This window comes from Nymphaea colorata, chromosome 5 (assembly GCF_008831285.2).
Source record: "Nymphaea colorata isolate Beijing-Zhang1983 chromosome 5, ASM883128v2, whole genome shotgun sequence".
NCBI classification, from domain to species: domain Eukaryota; kingdom Viridiplantae; phylum Streptophyta; class Magnoliopsida; order Nymphaeales; family Nymphaeaceae; genus Nymphaea; species Nymphaea colorata.
This window is the reverse complement of record NC_045142.1, coordinates 15,382,722-15,406,364: the sequence shown is the minus strand read 5'-3', so window position 1 is coordinate 15,406,364 and position 23,643 is coordinate 15,382,722. Positions and strand designations below refer to the sequence as shown.

The 23,643-nt window shown below is 38.9% G+C and overlaps 1 protein-coding gene across 5 annotated transcripts; it reads right to left on the bottom strand.

Moving 5' to 3' along the window:
- Positions 1–536: 536 nt before the first annotated feature.
- On the bottom strand, positions 537–20,092 carry LOC116254492 (uncharacterized). Of its 5 annotated transcripts, none has more exons than XM_031629914.2 (8): positions 19,784–20,092; positions 19,284–19,361; positions 14,713–14,772; positions 14,248–14,402; positions 13,873–14,016; positions 13,697–13,800; positions 13,370–13,511; positions 537–1,177 (listed from the first exon to the last, which is right to left on the bottom strand). In XM_031629914.2, the coding sequence occupies exons 2-8, from the start codon at positions 19,339–19,341 to the stop codon at positions 1,088–1,090; spliced, it is 753 nt and encodes a 250-aa protein (XP_031485774.1). In that variant the 5' UTR covers positions 19,342–19,361; positions 19,784–20,092; the 3' UTR covers positions 537–1,087. The 5 variants fall into 5 exon arrangements, with proteins under 5 accessions (XP_031485774.1, XP_031485775.1, XP_049933905.1 ...); XM_031629915.2 differs by having other exon boundaries at positions 14,713–14,908; positions 19,784–20,085; XM_050077948.1 differs by lacking the exon at positions 19,784–20,092 and adding an exon at positions 19,468–19,704.
- Between the last annotated feature and the right edge of the window lie 3,551 nt (positions 20,093–23,643).

Here is a 23,643-nt window from a genome sequence, read left to right as displayed (position 1 = left end):
CAAAGGACATACGGATTTGCCTAAATGTTGTGTATTATGCAGCCTATTCCCACATTTGGTAGCATAACATTGAATTTCCCTGTCAAAAACAGGGATGCAGAACTCGCACGCTTCACGTTCAAGCCTCACAGGGAACGACCCAAGTCGATTTGCATCATAAATTATTCAATGTACCAAAACCCATGCTTATATTCAACAGTATTCATTTAAAGAACTTTGCCCATAGGAGCTTCAAGATGACAGAAAAAATCACTCAGAATGCACACATTCCCAGGAAGAATGTTTAGAGCATGAAATATAAATTCCACCCACTACATTTTTATAAACTCATGGCCAGTCCAATGGAATCGTCAATTTCAGCGAAACATTATTATTAAAGAAAACTTCACGTTACCTAATTTTTATTTTTAAGAAAAAAAATTAAAAAAAAAAGGCAAATTAGACCCATACGTCGCTTGCCAATTATTACATAGCTCGTTTAGTTTATGTTCAATTCCCCATCTTTTCCAATGCGACATTCTTGAACTTGCAGTCAGTAATATTGAACTTTTTCTTTCATTTAATGCTTTCATAATAGATGATACTGCTGCTCCGACTCATGGCTAACACAAAGATTAAAAGACATTAATCATTCACATGATAATGAATCGCTACGAGTCTGCCATCGGCCAGTTCACCGGTCTTCCACGTGAATACTGAAGATGCGTGACAGTCTGGTAACAACAAACTAGAGATACAAGGGCACCAGGGATATGCAGATGTCAAACGAGGTAAACCCTGAAACACAGATTTAGCTGCTAAGGTGTGACAAACCCAACAAGGACACGACGGCACCTAGAATATCTTCAATCTTCGTTGGTCACAGCCTCAAAGAATGCACTTCCCCGTTATGACAGAAGAAAGAAAACTGTGAAGACAGACGAAACAAAGAGAAACACAAAAATGAACAAATAAAGGAAAAATTATCTAGGATCATCAACGCAACTTTAGCCTGATTTCTCCATGGTGAACCTTTATATTAGATAAAAAATTATATTGTATACAAACACAGCCCATGCACATACGATCACCGGCGTCAAGTGGTTAATCAGGTCTCCTCATCACTATCATGGCCAAATATAGAGGAAACCTTTGTAGCAACTTTAGGCTTTTTAGCAGTTCCTCCTCTAGCCGAGCTCTGCTTGACAAAAAACAAGTTGCAGGTCAGCGGTTTTATAATTAAGGGGAAAAAAATATCTGCCTATTTAGTAAGCTATGACGGTATGCTGATTACAATGCAACACATCAAATGCTAGTAGAGATCTCAAGGTTTCATTTAATGAGTCGTGTTACATAGATTTTAGATGCTACCTTGAAAAGTCATTTCATGATAAAGCAAATAACAAAAGACAAGTTTAAAATAAAAAACTGTCATGATGCCACACAACCAATGACAAATTATGAAATATTAGAAGTCAAAATCTGGTCAATGACCTAAGCATTACCATAACCATCTGAATAGAGGATTGATGGCCATTTCAACCGGTCAAGCAAAAAGGTTGAGTGTTGTACAGGCAAAAAGAACACTCAAAAGTAGAAACCACCAACAGTATCAGTTTCCCGATAAAATGCACGTACAAACATTACACATATACAAGAATAGAATACACATTCATACAAAGTGGCTACCATCCTGAATCTCTTTTCCCTTTACGTGTCCTCTTAATTTCTTTGACATATATCTCATGGTTCTCGCTCCATGTTGTCCACCAATTTTCTCCTCAATTAGTGCTTGAAAAGTTAAATGCCAATTGCGGACCTAGAAAAGGCAAACTTTATTCCCTCTACCAAAAGTTATGACCTGTCTATCCATTTGAAGGATGACAAAGATGCAGGTACTTGATTGTTACATATGTAAAAAATCCAATGTGTAGTAGATGAAGCATGACTAAGCAGTTATTGCATCCTCAGCATCCACACTTTCACAAAAGGTGTTTTGTTGGAATATCACAAGGACGCACAGCAAGAGTGGTAGCTGGTGGCAGCTACCTCCACTAAAATGCAAATAAGAAACACTAACAGAGCTTAACACACTCATGCACACTGCCTTCTAGGGTTAACCAACCCTAAACCTGTCTTTGCATTAATCAGTAATATAGTAGCTGTAAGATGGGGAGATCGATTTATAAAGGATCCGACCCGACATTATTTACTATATGACGCTACTGACTTCGATAACTACATTTCCAAATACCCAGTCCTCCCAGTTGGGTGCTGTAGCATCAGGCCCAGTCCACTCTATAAGCCACTGCTTCTTGGAATTCTTGGACTTGCGAGCTGGGATCTTATGCTTAACATGAAATGGAGTGAATTCAGAATATGCTGCTCGAGGGAGTGGAATTGTTTGTATGGATGGGAGGCGGGACACATGGAACATGGGATGCATCGAGGTGCCTGCCAGAAGCTGAGCCTGTATGCAACCATGCCAATTCTGTCTAAATTCCGAAAGGGTCCAGAAAATTTAGCAGACAGTTTGTGTATGGCTGCTGCTCTGCTGTGTACCTTTCGAGGGGGGGAATTTTTCAAAAGAACTAAATCACCCTCTGATATTCTTTGTCTCGTCAGTGTTTATCGTGCTGCTGAACCATCCTGTTCTGAGCAGCAGCCAATCTATCCTTGATGATGCTTAAAACCTGGTCCCTAGCAAGTAACTGAACCTCCATTTCACTGAGTTGCTCAACGTGAGGATGAAAGCGACGGAGATCAGAGGGTGGTCGCCCATAAACCACCTCAAAAGGGGAGATTTTAGTGGCTGAATACTGAGCCATGTTGTGTACAAACTCCGTCCATGAAAGGTAATCCACCCAATTGTGTGTCTGCAGCTCTGCGTAACAACGTAAATATGTTTCCAAGACGCTATTTAATGTCTCAGTCTGCCCATCCGTTTGAGGATGGTAGGCTCTATACTCATCTTCAGATTTGTGCCTTGCAGGGTGAAGTAGCTTTGCCAAAATTGACTAAGGAAGAAAGGATCCCAATCGCTGACAAATGGCATGCCATGTAGTTTCGCAATGTTGTCTTGGAAGATCTTGGCAACATCCTTGGCGGAAAATGGGTGAGCAAGGGCCATAAAATGACCGTATTTAGACAATCTGTCAACAACAACCAGAATAACAGATTTACCCCTTCACTTAGGCAATCCTTCTATGAAATCCATAGAAAGGTCCTCCCATACTTGGCTGGGATTGGTAAGGGTTGAAGGAGGCCAGCGGGTTTGAGAGTTTTGTATTTATACAGTTGGCATAGAGGACATGCACACACATAATTGTTGATGTCCCACTTCATCCCTGGCCAACAAAAAGTGTGTTGTATCCTTGAGTAAGTGTTCTCCATTCCCTGGTGCCCAGCTTCCTTAGCATCATGAAACTCATCCAGCAGTGTTTTGGTTAGGCCTTCTTCCAGTGGAACAAAGATGCGATTCTGATAGAAGAGATAGGGAGGTCGCCAAGTGTATCCATACATTTGCAGCGATGTAGATTCCAGCCTCCTTATTTCTTGCACTGACATAGCCTGCCTATGTGCTTCTTCCAACTGATGCCAGATGTCCAGAATAGGTTGGGATATGAGCTGCAAGAGGTTCTCATGATTTTCACCCATGTGATCAAGATCAAACCTCCTTGACAGTCCATCAGCCACAAGTTTGTCTGAACCCTTCTTGTAAAAGATGTCGAAATCATATCCCATAAGCTTCATTATCCATTTTTGTTGGGCAGGCGTGTGGGTTCGCTGCTGCATACAGTGCTTAAGGCTGCTATGATCGGTAAAAATATGGAACTTCTTGCCAATGAGATAATGGTGCCATTTCCTCTCCGCTAGTACTACTGCTACGAGTTCTCTCTTATAAGCAGATTTGGACCTGAATCTTCCTGACTCAACACTGCGCCTATAATGAAGTCCGATGCCTCTGTCTCAACCTGTAATGGCCTGTTGAAGACACGCAATGTCAGAATGGATGCGTTAATAATAGCATCCTTGAGGTATTGAAATGTTTGTTTTGCTGGTTTCTGTTAAGTCTGTACGTATAAGTGTAAGGGGATCGGGTCTGGATCGGGTCTGTTCAGACCCGATCCACTTCGTTTTTATGTCTTCACGTCTAAGTGGTGGCACCTCTTGTAATTACTTCATGTTTTATTCCTCTTTTTGTTGTAACCTAATTAGGTTTATGTTTTAATAATAGAGATCAAGCATCGTGTGGCTGCATTGGCCGCCGGTTCTCTTACCTTCATTGCCTTCTTCTATTCTCTATTCTCCATCCTCCTTATTTTCAGACGGAGAGACGTGATTCGGTGATGTTTTAGTGAAGATTCTAACAGTTTCTGTCCATAAAACTGATTTACCCTGAGCATTGCTGTTAATGGTACAGCAATGGTGCCAAAGTTCTTTACAAATCTTTTGTAATATCCAGCCAGGCCTAGGAAGGCTTGCAAGTCGCAATCCCTTGATTCCCTTAGGTAGTTCCCACTCCCGAATGGCTGCAATTTTATCCATCTCCATATGCACACCCTACTGAGATATGGTGTGCCCTAAATAAGAGACCTGGGTGCACCCGAACCCGAATGTACATTTTGACACCTGGCATGCAGGTGGTGCAGCTTCAACAGTTCTAACACTGTCCTTAGGTGACATGAGCTGCTATAGTGGGACTATAAACCAGTATATCATAAAAAAAAACTAATTCTGCTCAAATGAGGTTTACATATGTCATTCATCAAGGCTTAGAAAGTGGTTGGGGCATTTGTAAGGCCAAACGGCATAGCCGTGAATTCATAGTGGCCCTCATGGGTTTGGAAAGCCGTTTTTGGGATGTCTACAACTGCCATCCTAATTTGATGGTACTTAGCTCTCAAATCTAACTTGGAGAATATCGCTGCCCCTTGTAATTCATCCAAAAGTTCTCCTCAATGACGGGTATGGGGTACCTGTTTTTTATTGTGACAGCATTGAGGCTTTGGTAATCGATGCATAGCCACCAAGAGCCATCCTTTTTTGTTGTTTACTAACAGTGCGGGTGACAAGTATGAGCTCCGGCTCGGCTGTATTCCACCTTCTTGCAGCATTTGTTCCACAATGTTTTCAAAAGATGCCTTTTGCTGATGGCTGTAGCAATAGGGCTTAAGGTTGACAGGTAAGGGCCCACTGACCATTTCAATTCTATGGTCATGACTGCAGCAAGGGGGCAGTCCTTTGGGCTTGTCAAATACTCCTTGGTACTCTTGAAGTGGAGGTTGCAGCGAGAAAAATATAGAGTCTGCACTAGCCACTGCTGGTGTTAACTCTTTTGTAAGGGACATGAATAAAAGGTGCAGACTTGCCGGACCTTCTTGGGGTGCCACAGACCTTGCTGTCCACCATCTTCCTGCTGTCTTCCACTCTTGTGGCCATTAACGTTCTATCCCCATCTTTTTCCTTTAAACCTCATTGATAACTCAGCGAAGTCCCATTTGATTTTCCCTAACTGTTTAAGCCATTGTATTCCAAGTACCAGATCAGACCCTTCCATGGCTATGGGGCACAGTTCCACTTCAAACTGCTGTCCCTAGACCTCTTATCATTTCAAGGAGACATTCCACTTTGCAAAACAACGAATCTCCATTCCCCACCAGGAACTTGATGCTGGGTTTTTCTATGACCCTGCACCCACATGCCTTGGTTGTGCTTTCACAGCTAAATTTATGAGTAAACCTTGTATCCACCATGTGGACAGGCCACCCGTGAAGCTGCCCTTCTACACGCACGACCTGCTCCCTAGGCATGAAAGGAGATCTCTGGTGCTGTCATCATCTCTTCGTGCTCTTCTGCCCCTGACTCCTCTTCCTCCTAAGCCTCCACGCTGTCTGCTTCAGCCTCCTCAACTAGGTAGAGATGTGTAGCCTCTTGCACGCATGACCAGGCAACCATTTCACGTCGCACTGGAAACAAAGCCCACGCCTCCTCCTTTCCTTCTCCTGCTCAGGGTCCAGACGTTTCACCAGCACCTGCCTGCCCTCTCGTGTCTGTTAGTGATGCCACGAACTCCAACTTCGCCAGCAGCAGTCGTCGTATTTTACGGTGGCCACGGTGGTCCTTTCGGTACCTTGCTCTCACACGACCCAAACCCAAATTTGACGTGTTTTTCTTCGGCTATCCTCTCTAGTTCAAAGCTCTCCAGCAGAGACTAAGGTATGGCCGCTTGGAGGTCGATCCTCAATCCATCTCGCAGGCCCCCCAATGAATGCACCTATGAGGGCCTCCTTGGGACCCCCACGCACCATGTTGCTCTTGTCCTCGAACTTTGCCTAGTACCCAATGATAGTGCCCTTCTACTGAATCTTAGACAGTTCAACATTGTAATCCAGGCAAGCGGAGGGGCTGAAATGCACAGTCAGGGCTGCGACGAACTCAGGTCAAGTAGGTTTACCTTGTTGTGCCAATAGCCATCGATACCACTGGATCGTTGGCCCTTCCAGATGCACAATAGCATGGGAGACTCTGTTTTCAAAGGGAACACTCAGCAGTCGAAATACTTCTCTGCACGGAAGACCCAACTCAACGGGTCCTCCCTTGAAAATTTGAGGAACTCCATTTTAGGATTTTGGAGGTTCGGATGAAACTCTTCTCCCCTAAAATTTGCCTCGTTGATGAAGTGAGAGTCTGGAGGCATACCTGAGTCATCGTTTGAAATTGACGATTGCAGGGGGTCCTACGCTTCTCGTTGCTCTTGCTACGCTCGGCTTCATGCAAACTCGCTCGCCTGGTTGATGCTAGGTGACTCTGTCCTACTTAGAAAGCATATCACGTAGCAGAGCAGACAAATTTTGTTGTTCGTTCAAGATCGCCTGCACACACGCAAGTCGACCTCAGTGAAGCGTCGCCCAATTTTATTGCAGCTAGCTCGACGTTGCGCATCCTATCTCCCATGGTCATCTGTGCTTCCTCATTCTGCTTTTTGAAGGCCTCTAGCACAACGAGCATCTCCTTTGTTGGTCATATGGAGGCTCTGATACCATTGGTAGCTAGCAGCAGCAACCTCCACTAAAATTCAAATAAACACTAACAGAGCTTAACACACTCACGCACACAGCCTTCTAGGGCTAACCAACCGTAAACCTTTCTCTTCATTAATCAGTAACGGCTCTTATGCCTAAACAGCCTTATATAGTGCGGCTGTAAGACAGGGGGAGATCCATTTATAAAGGATCCGACCCGACATTATTTACTATATGACACTACTGACTTTAGGTAATTACATTTCAAAATACCTATTTCTCCTAATAGCTATCATAGAGAGTCATGGAACAGTTTTGTTAGCACTTAACCATAGTTTTTGAGTTTCTGGTGAAAACCAGTTGAGGAGTAGACCTCCACCTTTTTGAGTTTCAAGTGGATGTCTCTCAAGAGAGCACTTTCAATTTTTTTTCAAAAAAAAAAAAAAGGTCTCTTGACTGTCATGGAATACCTGAATAAAGTGAAACTGTTGATTACCCTGTCTTCGTATGAAAACTATTCCTAATAGGGAAAGTCTGTAACATTTGCTGGTTTAACCTCAATACCATGCTTTTTCCACCACACTATAATCCTTTTCCATCCTTCCCTCCATTGAAGGTTTTAGACCATATCTACTACAGTATGAGATGAACCTCAAATTCCTTGCAAGGGATGTTGTTGTATCAGAAGAGTCTCCACAGGTATTATTCATATGCACTATGGGGAACGTTGAGGAGGTCAACGTCTAGGGAGGAATAATGTTTGAGGCTGTTGTAGCATTTTACCACTCATAATACAGCTAACCTTAGCAGCATTAATATTAGAGAAGAAAAGCTTTAGTTTGTTATATATGCAGGAAAAGTGAACATGTTAAAGCTAATTGCTAAACAAGGATAATTGAGACAAAGAACAAGGTGTTGTCTCTAAAGTTGCAGGAGAGAAATATGGAAGGTATCTAGATGCAATACTTGCTGTCATAAACTCACTTAACTTGAAGCAAAACTGATCATGGAATATGGTACATTGACTCAGTGCATTTAATCATGTTACTCAGAATGCAGGCCAATTTTCCAAGTTTGCAATCCATATTGGGAAAAATAATGTGGTCACTGGTGATATAACTAAACATCAGATGACACACATTTTGAAAATTCTTTTATTTCTGTCTCAGCCATTAAACTCTTCAATGTTCTTTGTTTCACAAACAATAAGAAGAGTCTTACTTCTGTTTATAAGTTTGTTGACAATAGTAATTCTTGCATTGCTCCATCTCTCATGCATGCAAAGCATCTTTTCATGAAGATGACATATGTTGAAGGGGAGCAATATGGGAACATCTATGGCTTTAAGGAGAACCACATGCCAAAATGCCTTCCACCTTCTAAAACATTTGCTGTGGATTTTTACTTAGAATACTATAAATACCTTTTGTTTTGTTACTCTTCCACTTAGATTCAAATGGTTCAATCCATTAGAAGAATGATGATCTTGGGTTAGACATGTTTAAAAAATGTCAAGTTATTATTATGGAAAGCATCTAAAGAATGGACTCAATAAGTTTAAGATACACATGATTGATTGACAAGATGGCATTTTGTGCGGTCATGCATTTATATGACTAAGGCTGCACACGAGCAGAGTCCAGCTCGAGCTTGGCTCAAGCTTGAGTCGAACTCCATAGAACAGTCTCGAGCTTGGCTCAACTACAGTGTGACTGTGTCGAGCTTGACTAGCTTAACTTGTTTAACTTATTTCTCTTAAAACTTAACCTGTCTCGTTTCTTTTAACTTGTTTAACTGGTTTCTTTTAAGTTTTAACTAATTAAGCTATGAATGGCCATCTAACGAAAAATCCAAATAAGGAATGAACATATTCTACATCCAAATATTCCCTAAACAAAAGCCTAGCAACCAAAAATCACTCATTCATAACACATTTATGTAGTCGAGGTGAGCCGAGTTTCAACAAGTCGAGTTCTTATAACTTGAACTCAACTCATATTCAACAACACACAACAAAAAAAGAACCCGTAACTAGGTGACGATGAGTTGACTCGTAACTAGGTGACGATGAGTTGACTCGTGACCCAGTAAATGGACGATCCTAGACGAACCAGGCAACTCGTGACTCGGATCGACAAGTTTGCAACTATTCCATGCATTCTAACACATGAATTAGTCACACAGTTCATGGTGTTCACCCAAGCAAGAACAAGGTTTGCAGTTGACAATCCAAACCTACATCATTGAGATATTTTTTCAAGCCCATTAAGATGGTAAACTAAGTAATCTTATAGTTCATGTATGAAAAGTATGACCAGCACACCAAGAAAAACTTAGTGGGGCAAGAAAACCTAGTGAAATAGGAGGAGCTGGCATGAAAGAAGAACCTAGCGGAGCATGAAGTATTTATTGTGGATATAAAATTCTCTTTTGCTTTAATTAGTCTCAGCATTCAAGAGCTTGGTTATTAGGGATTTGAATTTTGGAATCATGTACCTAAATTTTTACTCTTCAACTTATGTACCAAGATGTTTAAGTTTACGTTGATATAATATATGTACTGCATTTAAGAAAATGAACCCATCCTCACTATAGTTATGTTAATTTAGTGTTTTATGTTTGTCCCTCGTTACTTTCAATTTATGTTTTTTCATGAAGAGCATTTTTCCTATTTTCCCAAATCTTTTTTGTAATATTTCATGATTTTCCTATATTGAGAAAAAGGTGATTTTTCAAGTTAAATTACATTACATAACTAAATATATTCCCAACCGATGTACATTGTGCTACACACTTCACAACATTGCTTGACCACAATCATCAGTCCCCCAGTAGGCTCCATCGCACACAATCCAGGTTAATCTCTTCGTGAATCTCACATTGTGTTGGAGAAATTGGAGCTCAAGTCTGGCTGGTTGAAGTACCCATATGCTCATTTGCTAGGAAAGACCAAAAGAATTTCATTGTGTTAACAAGGATAAAAGGCTTGATGTTGACAATGTTGTGTTTGATTATTTCAGTTGGCACTAGAGGGATGTGAGGTTGTTGCGGGTTGGAACAATCTGCCCACTAGCAAAGGTGGGCAAATGCAAGCGCTCAAGGTTGCTTATGTAGAGTGCGGCGCCTTGATGGACCCTCCAAACAGGTTCCTAGGGTGATCATGTTGGTTCTGATAGTGCTAACGGTTAGCCGAAGCTACTACTTAAGCATCTAGTTTCAGTTTTGCATTGTCTCATAGGAAAACTCTCATTATTGCCAAAGCCCTGCCCACAAATGAGCAATGCACAACTACTCAACTCCCTGGCAATAACATGCACCATCCCACTTGTTATATTCCAGTTGTTGGGCCCGTGTCTTGCATCCACAAGATTTCTGTTGTGATTCTAGAAGCAGAATGAGGCATGTGCATTAGCGACTATGTGATCCTTGTGATAATATCATGTTACAGTTTTATCGATGATTTGGTCGCATCCTATGCCCATATGTGTAATGACATTCGGGCAAGGTACATGGTAAATATTGTGTGCACTATGATGTCCATTTGATCGCCAATGTGGGTTGGACTAAAAGCTCTAATGGTTGACCACAGGAGATAATTTTGTACTTGTGCCATGAGACTTTAGTATGTTTCTCGCATACTCAAAAACGCTGCTGACAACCTTAGCTGACAATTTTTCAGGTGACAAATGATAGAGCAACAAGCAGCACTAGGATGGCTCACATATTCAAGATGTATTTTGGATTTACGGGCCCCATTTTGATTGGCTATGAGCCTCACAGAAACTTATGTTTTTCTATAGGTCATTCCCGTGCTGCCCACTTGATGCTGCACGTTTTCTCACCTGAAAAATTGGACTCACACAGATCTTTCTTTTGGCACACCTATATATAGGAAATAGGTATATTCCATACCGCTTAGATCAGGATGAAAACAGAACCACCTAAAATCTTGCGAAAAACTCAAAAGAATATTTTAAACAAAATATGAACATGCTAATGTGCTTGTGCATACTAATTTAGTAGACAGCATGCTTTAGTTCAAGGTGTTCCCATGAAAAGTATGGATATTTTTATCAAAATTTATATGTTACAAAATTCTAAGTTCAAATTGATATCAATGCCTCCGAGATTTTTTTGGTGAAGAAGACAGAGGTCATTTTAGGGTCTTGACAATATACACACCCTAAGCTACATGAGTACGGGTACGATATGGGAACGGGTACAGAGATGCAGGTACAGGTATGGCGATATTAGAAAATTTGGGTACAATGGTACAGAAAAGTGTATATGTAAATATTATATATATATATATATATATATATATATATATATATATATATAATCCTAAAAATTCTCAAAATTAAAGAAAAATGAGAGGAAAATATAGAATTTTGGTGGAAAGGAAATACAAAAGAAAGGAAAAATCAAAATTAAAAAATTAAGTTTGAAAATATAAATTTATATGTTTTAAGATGCAGCTGTACCCGTGTCGCCGTACCCTCATACTAACACGGGTACATGGGCAAATCACACCTACCCACATGACTTAGCACACACCCTTTCTGCACCTTCACTCATATGACAAATGAAAATATCGCAAAATTTTCGTATTAAAAATGTTTTTTGTGTTGTCCAAATCATGGTATGAGGAGAAAAGATTGCACCTGGGGCACGCTAGAGTGCTTTAGCACAATAAAAGGAGTAGCACTAAAGCACAATAGTTTGCAATACAGATGCAATGAGAAACACTACACTCTATAGTGAAAAAGCAAGCCACTATTTTTTTTGTTGGTCAAAAGAGGGTTAAAGCCCTCTAACCTCAAAGTATAATTACTTTAGCCAAAAAAGTTTTTAAACAAAAGAGGCAGCCACAATGAACTAGAGCTGCCCCATTTGTCCTAGTCTGGCTGCATTTGTACCCAAGACTCCAAGCAGATCTATCCAACCATCTCCAACCAGTGACAACATCCTTGCCAGACTTCACTTGGACTTCAATGAGCACTACCTTTCTCCTCCATTTTCCTTGTTCCTTTCTTCTTCTTTTCTTCATTTTTCTTTTTTTTTTCTTCCTTTTTACTCCTTCATTCTTCTTTCCTTTCCTCTGCTTTTCTTCTTCACGAAAATACATTCTTGCAATTTGTTTGGATTTGCTTCTCCTGCTGTCTTATTTTGTGTGATGCATTTTCTTCTTCATCAAATAAATCTGATACTTTTGTGTTTCTATTTAATATTGTTTTTCTCGTCACTCTTCTACCTCCTATTTCTTCCTTGAAGGGAAATATCTGGCAAGTTTATGTTTATGTATCTGCATGATACCTATACATATGATGATCTGATATGAGTATTTGTTTAATTTTTAATTTAGAAAAATGCTTATGCTTAAGCGTTGAGGTTTATGCCTCATGGTGCCTAGACATATGATCAGCTTATACATGTATTTGTTTAAATCTTAATTTGAAAAAAAAAATCCTTATGCCTAATGCTTTGAGGTTTATGCCTCGTTTCAAGGCTGGTTGTTGTGTGTTGCTATACCCGAATGATTTTAAAGACATTGATTTTCAATATCCAAAGGAAATTAGTTAATTCACAATCTACAACATTGTTGAATAAAGGCTTATGCGTTTTTTACAATTAGCCTACTGAAAACTAACTGCTTTAAAGACATCAAAAGATTTTACTTAAATAGAGCACCTGCAAAGTGCAAACATTCAGAAGAGCAGCTTATAACAAAAAATAATATTCTTCGAGTTTAGAAACCAGAAACAATCATTTGGTGATTGAATTGAGTAGACAGTTCACAACATGGATAGGTCAAAAAACAAAATTAATATGATATAGGAACCAACCATAACAGCATAACAGCATGACTGAGTCAGCTTTATACTTGTAAGCATAGTCACAAATAACGTCTCGGAGTTTTAAACGACGAGGTTTTTCTTGGGTATAATATCGCGAGCTTGAAAAAAAAGAGAAAAATATGGTAATTTTTTAAAAATTTTAAAAAACTAATAATGGGGGAGAATAAAATAAGTGAAAAACTAATAACACAAACATCAAAAGATAAGTAGATTTATGACAAATAAAAAATAAAAATGAAAAAAAAATTGTTTGTCATTTAAAAAACTGAAAAAAATGAAAAAACTGAAAAAAAATGCATTAAAGGTGTTTTTTTCGTTTTTAACGTTTTTTTTCAAAAAAAAACACGTTTTTTTCAAGTTTTAAACAGTTAGTTAATTTATAGCGTTTTTTTCGAACAAAAACGAGTTTTCTGTGACTATATATATGTTCTAAGCATGAAGTGCTGATAGAATACAACAGCAAGACACCACAACAGGCACACAGAATTGCCAAAGCAAAAGGCAAACCTTGGAAGTAGGCGCCTTGGAAGAAAAGCCAAACTTCAAAGCCTGTCGCTGTTCCTGAAATGATAGAGAAGTGGCACTTCTTGAAAGGGCAGCTGCTGAAGAAGCTTCAGAGTTTTCTTGCTGCTGCTTTTGTGCATCGGCTCTAAAATCAGTTAAAGAACTCTCACCTAGGGACAAAAGCATCCTAACCCCTTTCTGGAGAGGGAAGGGAAGAACACCATTGAATATAACATGGAGAGAAAATGAAACAATATAACTTTCACCTGACAAAATAAGTGTTTTTAAAATGAAAAAGCAAAACTATAAGAAAACAGTGGCCTTGGATACAATTGAGCATATTTGGCCATTTCTCTTTCCTGACGCTGCTGCTCACGTTTCAGTCTATCATCACGACTACTGCTACCATGTAATTCCCTCATTTCTTTGAAACGCTGCAGATCCAACAAGAAATTTGAAACTGCAAAAAGAAGCCTCAACATAGATGCTCATGCAAGGTAACATACCTTTCTGTGATTGTGGTCATATGAACTCAAATGAACCTCAAACTCCATCGCCAGTTTGTACTGCTTGTTGCAAAGTTCACAGAAGAATACCTTACGTATTTCCTTCACCTCAGTTTGGATTTTCTGCTCACGTTCTGCTACAACCTGGATTTTCATCATGTGCACGAAGCAGGCAGTAGAAGCCACCAGGTAATAAAAACTGCAAATTCGCAAGATCCTCCGAAGTGGATGTTGCCTTATGATATACCATTCCCATCAAAAGACACATATATATCTATATGCTGGCTTCTGCTATGAGATGTAGGTTTCAAAGAAGTTATGCATTTGGAAGAACCTAAGATAGGAAATACATTTCATAGATTTTCTAGGACATACCTCACGCTTCTTTACATGTTCCTCAGTTTCTTCCATTTCAACCTCAAGCTTTTTGCGCTGGACATTTTCTTCAGCAGTAAAAAAATCATCTTGCTCTTGTTTTCCTACACCCAATTTGGGATCTCTTATTCCAGCTCTTATTGGTTCTACTATCCCTGTAAGCATCAAACCAATGTAATATACTTCACACTAAGGATAATGAAGATCTATGTGATCATACCCATCTGCAAGCAAAAAATTATGCAGAAAAACACTTACTCATGATTTGGCAATATCTTCAACCATAAATAAATGCCTAACATAATAAGTTTCTTTAACTTGGACCCAGATAAAAAAATATTAACAGAATAAGATATTCTTAGGCCCATCGCAGTTTCAACTTTCAACAGTGATGTTTATGAATGGTGAACAAGAAACATTTGTACCACTGGTTTTATGACTTAAAGATAGGGAAATGGATGATACCTTGCTCATCTTTGCCGAGGCCCTTCCCTTTCCATCCCATCTTCTGTAGAAGCCTGAATCCTATATTAGATGATGTTAGTTGTGTATCCAGAGATGCTTGCTCAATATTATCAATATCAAGATTTTCAGTAGGCCTGTGAGAAATAGGCAGGCGAAACTCCTCCACAAGGTCATCAAGAAGGAGAGCTTCATGTACCTAAAGAATACCAGAAAAGAGTAAATATTGAAAAATCAAGTATTGGGCATAGATTAAATACATATAATACGACTTTTAAAAAGAAAAACAAGTATAATGCAGCTGAGAAAAAAAAGAATGACATAGCTTACACAGAATACACACAGAATACACAAAAACAGCACAAGGCAAATGACAAGGGCAAATTAAGCTACTCCGATAATCTGTGAATGAATGTGCAGAAAGAACTAATATTCCTAGACCACTTGACCTAGAGTAAGCATATAGAAATACTGGAAGGAACTGAGGCCGTAATCACTTACCATAACTTGTGCCATAATGTTAGAATGGAGATATACAGGATACTAATTTAACAGTTATTTCAAATATTTAAAGAACCAAAAAATTCCACAATGCAAAAGAATAAATTATTAACTTCATGCTAGAATAACAAAACTAACTTCATGCTAGAATAACAAAATAACAACTAATAATCAACTACATAGAACATGAGAGCAAAAGGTTAACAAATAATAAACTCAAATTTTCATTCAGAAGCAGTAAGAAAAACGTAGTCAGTCTTCAAGGTAGCTTTTGGACAACACCTTAAAAAAACTCATTTTTGTTAAAACCAGGTTTTGTCAAAAATATTGTTTTAATGAAATTTTGAAAGAAATGTTTATAAAAAAAAAAAAAGGTTTTGAGTGAATAACCTGGAAGGGGTTAGTTTTTTCACTCATTTGTGAAAGCAGCATTTTCAGAAAACCAGGATTACGACAAAAATTAGTTTCCTCAACATTAGATGCTTTGAAATTCTTGAGTTCCTAGTTTTGAGCAAGACAAAGTCAAGAAACCCTTTCTAATTTTAGTGGCCTCAAGGGTGCAATTAAGTCTTATGCAAAACTTCAAGGGCTCATTTGAATCCTAATCAATATTCAAGTGCTTGTTCAAGAATCTGACAGCCTTCTTATTCAAGTATATATGGACTCCATGATAAGCACAAATTTTTAAGCAAACTCTGAGGGTTCATCTGAATCCTACTCATTACTTCAAGATTCGTAAGAAAAGAAAACGCAAATTTAGAAGGAAGAGAAACTTCAGCAGAGTGCTAAGTAAAGCATGCATTGCTTTGACAGCTACCAAGCAACAAGAGATATCTAAGACTAACAGTGCCTTGGTCACCACACCTGACCAAGAAAGTACTACAAAGAAGCACACACTGCTTTTGTGCTTGCCAAACAAACAGTGACTGGAGCATGCACTGCCTTGACACTTAAGTCCAAGGACAGAATTGCCTCCTAACCCAAGAGTTTGAACAGAGGCATTGCTCTAAGAGGAAGGCGTGGATAACTTTTATATCTGTTTTGGCATGAAGATCATGTTATGACCTGTAAATTTGATCTTCTGACCTGTAAATTGGCCTAGAAAATGCTGCAAAGGAGCTCATATTATTTGTGCTTGCCAAGCAGATGGTGACTGGAGTATGCTTTGCCTTCACACTTTGGTCCAAGACTCCAAAGATGGCATTACCTTCTTACCCAAGAGTTCAAGGGGAGGTATTGCTCTATTAGGATCGTTTGGGTGATGTTCTGTTTTGGTATGGATATCATGTTATCTGTGAATGGATTGGATCCATGTTTGTTGTCTGTAAATAGATTGGATCTGGATCTGGGTCTGGCTCTGTTCCAATTGTACTGAACTAAACTATGCCACATGTTCTTATAGCAGAATACAAAAGGGAATTGTGCTAGTTGCTACTTCATCTATAATTTTTTTTCTCTTCCTATTTGTGTTGCACAGGTCATGGTGAATCCAGAAGTCTGACACGGTATCCGACCCAAGTTCCCAGCACTGCTAGATCCCAAGAAGATCATTGAATCCAAGGAGACCCTACAGCAGATTGTCTCAGATTTTAGGTCAGTGATTTCATCTTACTTTTTCTTCTTCTTTCCTACTCACCTTTATTTGATTTTTGCTCTTCTTTTTTCTTTACATGCCCTCTCTTACAAATGCCTAACCCCCCCTTTTTTTTTTCTCTCTGGAGCTTATCTTTTCTTCACGTTCCTTCTCAACATTGAGTCTGACTTCATTCCGCTTTCGTATCTCTATTATGCATTTTGATATCTGACCATCTCTGCCTTACGTTTTCTTTTCTTTTATCTCATGTTTATCTACTTTGTCAACACCTTAAACCTCAGTGTCCTTCATCTCCTTTGTTCTGTCCAGCAACCTGATGTCAGTCCAGGTTTCTGTTGCTCACAGAAATTTTCCTCTTTCGCTGCCTCATATCAGTTATAGCCTCTTTACTATGGATTAAATCAGTCACCTCAAAGGAGCATCTTGTAGACTGCCATCTGAAGAAATCTAATATTTTATATGTATATATATATATGTATATATATATATATATATATATATATATATATATATAAAGAGAGAGAGAGAGAGAGAATTCTTTGCCTGATGTGCATGACTTTGCACAATGCCACCTTAAAAAAAATGATGGGAAAATAGGAAAAATATATACACATGTACCTTCTGCTGATCAGTGATCTGGTTAATAACAACTGGTTTGAGGCTATTTAGGGCAAGGTTATCTCTCAGCATCACCTTGCCACCATTTGCTTTGTGCAGCAGAAACTGATAACTTGCCAAACTAGCTTAGACGGCCTCCCAGCCTTCTTTGGAACCAGGAAAATAGGAGAAGCATCAAGGTAAGGAAATGAGGGTGGGCTTCCATCCCATCATCGTTCACTCAGAATATGGGAGAAAATGAAAGGGAGGATATAGCACGGATACAAAATCCCAGCTCTAAGACAAAATTGCAAGAACGTCAACAAGCTATGGAATGGCCATTTGAATGCATGGAACGACAATGGTAAAAGGGTCACTACAAATCAATACCAGTCTTGCAAGAGCTCAAGCATTCAGACCAGAGCAAAAGAGAAGGGATCAAGATTGCTTCTTGCAGAGTTAGCATGAGGATTATGTATGTTTATGCAATGACGACTGGTACTGATGTCTATGTTGACTAGATTGAAGCACAGATGATAGCTTAGACGGCCACACATTCCACCTCTCACCTCAAGGGCATCATGCATGGCAAATATGGGGGAAACCAGAGAGGGGAGAGAGGAGAAACTGACATGCTACCATGTGGTGTGGCACAGAAAAGTGACCCCTCCTAAAGAGTAACTCTATTCTCTACATCATTGTAGTCATTGAGTTGCCACAAAGATGATACACAAGCAGGTAGTAAATATAGTAACATATCATATCACAAACCACAGCCTATTTAATGTAATATCACAATTCCTAGATCAAACAGAAAATAATTTGATGACAAGTATTGAAATAGAATTTGAAATCTTCTTTTTTTAGCTTGAAAGCTACTATGAAAGAACCCCAAGATGAAAAAAATCAGTACGGATGTAAGTAAAAGAAAAATACTAAAATTCATATTAGAGCATTAGAAGCTAAAAATCTTCACATAAAGCTTTCAACACTGGTACAGCTTACAGGCAGAGGTACATGCTCAAGACCTATATGATATCTCAACCAAGTACCAGAATACTGATGAAGAAATTAAAAATGAAGTCAGATCTTCCATAACCTTAAAAAAAACGTTCAATTACTATATCTAGACCAACAAAATGACAAGGATTAAAAATGTCAAATTAAATATGCCATTTTTCATACCACCGTACCTTACAAGTAAACACATGTCCAAAAAATTATAGGGAAATATCTTGAGAAATCCTATTCCTGTAGCACTAGCAAGCAGTATAACCAAGATACCAGAATACTAGTATGAAAATCCCCAAATGGAGTTCAAACTTCAAACCTAGAGAAGAAAGGTACTTACCAAATCAACTAACAAAACTAGAAGACGCTAAATATATACAATTTTGACAACATGATATTGATGGTTTTAGTACTCTCTACACCATAGAATTATAAAAAGTTGAAGAACCTACAGAAAACATCTAAACCCTAGGCGCCACAGGATCTTCTGACACTTCTGTTTGTTCCACTCTTGCCCATGCATCCAGTAAATGGAGTCCGATATCAACTAGAAATGGATTTATATATCAAGCTTTTGAGTCTGGAAACAGAATCTAGGGTTGAATGTTATATATGATTTTGACATTTAAAAAAAAAATATCAGGCCTATAAGATCCACCACCAACCAAAGCGTCCAAAATCATGACGAAATGGAACGCTATGGCAGCAAACATTCAAAAATAAATTGTTATAACACCTTGCGTTGGCAATTTGAACCTTTAAACATACAACGCAGAAAGCAGCTGATAGAAAATGTTGAATAAGCGGTAGCATAGACTAATTTATAACTATAAGAAAACAAGAACTGATAGTTCTCAAAAAACGCCCGCACCTCGTCCTCTTCTCTCTTCCGTCTGTCTGGATTGCCCCACGTCGTCCTGCTGGACCATCTGCGGTCCATCGTTGAATTCTGGATGAAAGGGAAATAGAAACATTGTTGGTGTCCAGATCGTATATGAAACATAATCGCGGACTGAAAGACAAGGTTTATCCAGACAACTTCATGACGACTCAACCTCCGTGCAATTCAAACTCCAGGAAAATGGTCGTAAGCAACCGTTTAGTGCTCACGCCTGTTCCTTTGGCTCGCACAGGAAATTGATAGGGGAAATCCCCATAACTAAGAAACCCAATCTGAAACTCTCGGCGCTTTGAATCTAAATAAATAGCACAAATTTGGGTTTCTTGCACAACCTCAGAATCGGACGAGAAAGAGCACCAGTAATGACCTAAGAGAAGTCAAACGTGAAATTCTCGAAAACAATACGAGAGTGAGACAGTAGTACCGAAAATCGATATAAGGGGGAAAGAGAGAGAGCGAGAGAGACTTACGCCGTTCAACGAGGAGAATGGAGAAAATGATAAGAAGATCTCAGTCGATAGTGTATGCGGACTCTCTTGACGCAACCGTGGGAGGAAGGAGGAAGAGCCCTCCCTCTTGACGGCCAAGAAATGATCGGCTAGGTTGATGCTTTCTCGTGGCAGGGTTTCCACAGTCCAAACGAACGGTCCTTTTCCGGACCGTGTTCATTGCGAGGAACACCCATCTCAGTCATAAATAAACCCCCTTCTCCAGCAAGAGGGATTCAATCGAAGGTCCACTGGAATAAAACCAACAGGACGGCTACCCATGGACGCCATGTGCCAATTTGGTGCGCCTTCGTGATAGGAGACATGCTATCACACGAGTCATGGTGAGTTGCTAGTCACGCTGCGTTAGGAGCGTAAAACAGTTGGTTGCTGGTGGGGTAGGTGGGCATGAACAATGTATATCGTATTTTTTTTAGACTATATAAAAGGCGGGATTACAACACTGAGGCTCTGTTTGAATTGATGGAATGGTTATGATAGAAGTGAAACTTTACTTCAAAATCGTTGAAAAGTTCACCACTAAACAGACAAGAAACTTTTGTGCTGACACTTAGGGGAAGGGGGTTGTGGAACTTTTAATAATTTTTTTTTTTTTACCGAATGGAAAAGCATGCTTGAGCTGCTCTCATTCTCTTCTACGCAGCACACAGGGGCTTCACCAGTTCATTGTGTCTTGGAGCTTGGCATGATGTCCTTAGCATCCAGCTTGCTCGCACATCCCTCTTTCACTAGGTACCCGTTTACATGTAAAATTTTACATGCAAATCATAATAAATGAGATATCATTATCTATATTTGCCTTTGTTTTCCTTGTGCAGTATTCCAAGAGACAGGACCCAATATATTGGTACGAGGTTTGACCATTCTAGGGGTAATCGGATCGGATGAAATACTAGACTAGATGTTCTAATTTTTTAGTTTAAATGTCGTCCAAAACTGAAAAAACAAACATACCTTAATTTTTGAAATCATACATGTTTTAAAATCTAACTAGATGTCATAAATAGACTAATGAACAATGGTAAATTAATCTTAAGTTTGTTCATGTCTTGATCATCATAGATCAATGCAAATTGATGTTCTAAATCTAACATGATGCATATAAAAATTAGGCCATATAGACCTGGAGCCCACTAGCTATTGGGACTTGGTTGTATGACATAAACATGACAAGGAAATATGTCAGGAACTAAGAGAGCTACGAAATTCTTTTTTAAGTTTGAAAGGAGAGAGGTGTCATAGAAATACAAAATCTCATATCATGTCAATGGAACTGTCAATCCGAAGTGCAAGGTTAGAAATCTAGGTTTGTTCTTGTATTCATGATTGGATCTCTTAAGATCCAAATGCTTGAAAGGATAGATCCAAATCTGATTATTATAATGTTTAAAATATTGTATTTGATTATGATTCTATGGGAATTAATCACAGGTTGATGATCAAACTTTCATTTGCTTTGAAATTTGATCCAGGATTCAAGATCTGAAATCTAAGATCCAAAATCTATGGTCTAAAATCCATAATCCAATATTTATGATTTGAGACTTGTATGTGAAATCTGATTCAAAATCCAAAGTTTAAAATCGAAGACCCATGGTTAAGATTCGACATCCAAAATATAAGATCCAAGATCCATAATTCAAGATCCAAAATCTAATACTTGGGATCAAAATCCAACATTTAACATCCAAATCCAAGTGTGTTAGACTTGGGTTAATGTCATGGTTTAGATCAACATGAGGTTTATTATTTGAATTTGATACTTTGAATTGAGATCCAAGATCCAAATGATCTAGGGGAAAGTTGGTCAAAATGTCTAGGTTCAATCTTGCCTACACTGGGTTTGAATCTTCCTGGATTTGGTTCTATTCAAATCATGTTTTATATGATATACACTTGATTTATTTTATATGAACGAGTGTTTATAGAATTTTGACTAGACCTAGGCTACAGGATTGGGTTTATGGTAGTAGGCTCTACTAGGATAGGTCTTAGAGAATTGAACTAGGATTAGACTACATGCCTATATGACCTAGTGCTTTTGAAATTGTTTTAAAGATATTGATTTTGAAACATTTTAGAGAAAACTATGATTTTAAAAAGTTTTTTATATGAGAACCAAGCTGGATTCATGTTTTCACATATAGGGGTTGATGCACACATGGTATGATACTAGGTTAACCAAGTTTGATTTTAGACAAAGGATGAATGTCACGCCCAGCCTTTTTGACCCTAAAACAAATTCTTTTTCTAAACATAAAACATTAAGGTACGACGACACAACAATTCAAAAAGGATGGAGCTATGCCATTCGAAACAATGCGGCAAACTTTCATTTATATTAAAATTTTAGTTCATACAAAATCATATCTATGTGTATGACTAAAATGTCTCAAACCATATAATTGATGTCTAACAAAAACATGACATCAATATAACCAAAACAAGACGCGCCGGCACTACAAAGACCCAAAACCTCCCCAATAGGATGTGAGTGAAGCCATCTGATCAACTTGCTACTCCGGGTCCGCCAAAACCTAAAAAATGAAATAACTGAAGGCTTAGCCTTCGCAGTATGGCAACAAGCTAAGAAAATCTCTAACCCTCTACAGTGAGGGCTCAAATGGGATATAACAATTTCGAAAACAATCACTATCATGTCGTGATGGGGTATACTTTTCCATGACTTGATATGAAAGCTTTTCACATATACCACGACATGTAAAGGTCACTTGATGTCCACTATAGCACATTCACAAATTACATGCAACTCATGTATAAACATGTTATTCTCATTTACTTCATTCACACCACAATATGTAAAGGCCACTTAATGGCCAAACTCAACATAATTCATAATGGCATTAACTTCATGCATATTCACTACATTCACATACTCATCATTCATATTCACAATTACATTATTTTCATTTACTTTAACTACGAAACAATTTACTATCATGTTGTAGTAGGGCACAAAGTCACATAACTTTGCAAAGGTCACACAAAGGCCACAATATCATATTCAATAGTCACATGCAAATCAGGCAGATTGCATCATTCATATCACTTCTTTCACATTCTTTCATTTACATTAATTTTAGTGAATTGACAGTTCATGTAGGTGCAAACATAGGCACGTGCACACCGCGGGCGGCCTACAGCAGAGAGACAACCCCCATGGTGGCTCATAACAGTATTGATCCATTCCTACTGTAGCGGTAGAGCACTCATCCATGGGTGTGTGAATTCCAATGAGAGATACTCAGTCTTCCCTAGAACACCCAGGTTGGGAAGGCGGGAGCCCAATGCTCTAAGCACATCACACAATAGTACCCTGAGACCTTACACCGTCTGCGCTCCGAACAGGCGAGACCAGTGGCGAAGGCGGGACAACTCCCAAATACATAGCCACATCTCACTGGCTTCTCATTTCTATTTTTTTCATTATTGTCATTATAATTGCACATTAACAAAAAGACTGGCTAGCTCATGAGGTTGGTTCACTTCACGAGTGCACCTACACCTCCAATTGCCTTCACACGAGGGTCACACATAACATTAATAGTCTTAGCTAGCCGTCATAACAATATGGGTATATCCTCTAATCTCATTCAATTGCATCATTGTCCACGACAATACATATGCAACAAATCACCACATTCACATTCATAAAAATTCACATCTTATCAAGCACATCAATCACATCTTTCAAAACATAACCAAATCCCAGAGAGTAGTCTCGATTCGCGATGGCTCGTAGCTATCTTATGCAATTATCATTCTATGATGCTCTCTAATGCACAATAGGGGTTGAGGAG

What these genes read in the sequence shown, in the direction of transcription:
- LOC116254492 (XM_031629915.2), bottom strand. Translation starts at nt 19,352, where the DNA reads ATGGACCGCAGATGGTCCAGCAGGACGACGTGGGGCAATCCAGACAGA. An exon ending in GGAAGAGAGAAGAGGACGAG is followed by an intron (nt 14,909 to 19,283) that starts GTGCGGGCGTTT and finishes GGTATTCTTTAG; the next exon opens with GTACATGAAGCTCTCCTTCT. An exon ending in ATGACCACAATCACAGAAAG is followed by an intron (nt 13,801 to 13,872) that starts GTATGTTACCTT and finishes TTGGATCTGCAG; the next exon opens with CGTTTCAAAGAAATGAGGGA.